Source organism: Neodiprion virginianus, chromosome 2, assembly GCF_021901495.1.
Source record: "Neodiprion virginianus isolate iyNeoVirg1 chromosome 2, iyNeoVirg1.1, whole genome shotgun sequence".
In the NCBI taxonomy this organism is placed as follows: Eukaryota; Metazoa; Arthropoda; class Insecta; order Hymenoptera; family Diprionidae; genus Neodiprion; species Neodiprion virginianus.
The window spans coordinates 20,617,427-20,619,245 of record NC_060878.1 but is presented as its reverse complement, the minus strand read 5'-3'; the positions used below and the strand labels follow the sequence as shown (position 1 = coordinate 20,619,245).

The following is a 1,819-nucleotide window of genomic DNA, read 5'->3' as shown; positions in this document are numbered from 1 at the left end:
AGTCTGAATTGGTTTCTGGGTTTAATATTGAGTATAGAGGTGTAGGATTTTCATTAATTTTTTTATCCGAATATTCAAGAATTTTATTTATAAGTATATTATTTGTTTTGATATTTTTAGGAGGTGATTTATATAGTTTAATATTTTATTTAATAATTATTTTTATTAGATTTTTATTTATTTTGATTCGAGGAACTTTGCCTCGTTTACGTTATGATAAATTGATGATAATGGCTTGGAAAAAAATTTTACCTGTTTCATTAAATTATTTAATTTTATTTATGGGTTTAAAATTTATATTTTATTGTTTTTTATTATAAATTATATTAAAAATTTAATTATTTAAGTTTAAATCAATAAAAGATTTAAAACTTTTATATTATGTTTTCAAGACATAAACTTATTCAAGTTCATTGATTTGTTGGTTTAATTTAATTTAATAAAATATCTCACATTTTTGTTAGTGTAGGATAAATTAAAAAATAAAAGAAGTATACTAATGTTAATATTTGTCCAACAATAATAAATGGATTTTCTACAGGTCTTATTCCAATTCATGTTAGTATTAATACAATTCTAATAAATATTCAAAATAGAAATTGTCTAAATGGGTAAAAATTTAATCCTTTGAAATTTATTATTTTATAAAAAGGTATAATTAATAATACTAAAATAGATATTAGAAGAAGAATTACACCCCCTAATTTATTAGGGATAGATCGTAGGATTGCATATGCAAATAAAAAATATCATTCAGGTTTAATATGAGGAGGTGTAATTATAGGATTAGCAGGGGTAAAATTATCTGGGTCTCCTAATATATTAGGATTTATTAAAATAATATAAATTAAGATAAAGTATATTAAAATAAATCCTACAATGTCTTTTAATAGAAAATAAGGTTGAAATGGTAATTTATCAATGTCACTATTAGTTCCTAAAGGGTTTCTTGACCCTGTGTTATGTAGGAATATTAAATGAATAATTGTTATTATAACAATAATAAAAGGAATAATAAAATGAAGAGTAAAAAATCGTGTTAGTGTAGCATTATTAATAGAAAATCCTCCTCATAATCATTGTACTAAAAATTCTCCTAAATATGGGATTGCTGATAGAAGGTTAGTAATTACAGTAGCTCCTCAAAAAGATATTTGTCCTCAAGGTAAAACATATCCTAAAAATGCGGCTGCTATAGTTAATAATAATATTGTTGTTCCTGTAATTCAAGTAGGTTTAAAGTTAAATGATCCAAAAAATATTCCTCGTCCAATATGTAAATATATACAGATAAAAAATATAGAAGCACCATTTGCATGTAAATTTTTAATTATTCAACCATTATTAATATCTCGGTAAATATGGATAATTCTATCAAATGCTATTTGAATATTAGGTGTATAATGTATAACTAAAAAAATACCTGTAATTAATTGGGTTACTAAACATAATCCCAATAATGAACCAAAATTTCATATTGTTGTAATATTTGATGGTGTTGGTAAATCTACTAATGATCCATTTATGATTTTTAATAAAATATTTTTTAAACGTAAAGGTAACATTAAAAAGTTTTCCGTAAAGATCCTAAATTGATATTAGAAATTTTTACAACAATAATTAGTGTAATAAATAAATAATTTATTATTATAAATGAAATAATAAAATTTGGTTTATTAAATAATTTGTTTAATGATATTTTAGTTAATATATTTTTATTTAGTTCAATATAAGATAATTTTATTGTATCTTCAAATGTAAAATTTATTTTATTATAATTAATTATTAATATGAATATTAAAATAATTATTATAATGTT

The 1,819-nt window shown here is 20.7% G+C and overlaps 1 protein-coding gene across 1 annotated transcript; it reads right to left on the bottom strand.

Moving 5' to 3' along the window:
• Positions 1–417: 417 nt before the first annotated feature.
• Positions 418–1,607, bottom strand: LOC124299110 (cytochrome b-like). Its single transcript, XM_046752060.1, is given in 1 exon segment — positions 418–1,607. A coding segment is annotated over 1 exon segment (816 nt). The 5' UTR covers positions 1,566–1,607; the 3' UTR covers positions 418–749.
• Positions 1,608–1,819: the final 212 nt, after the last annotated feature.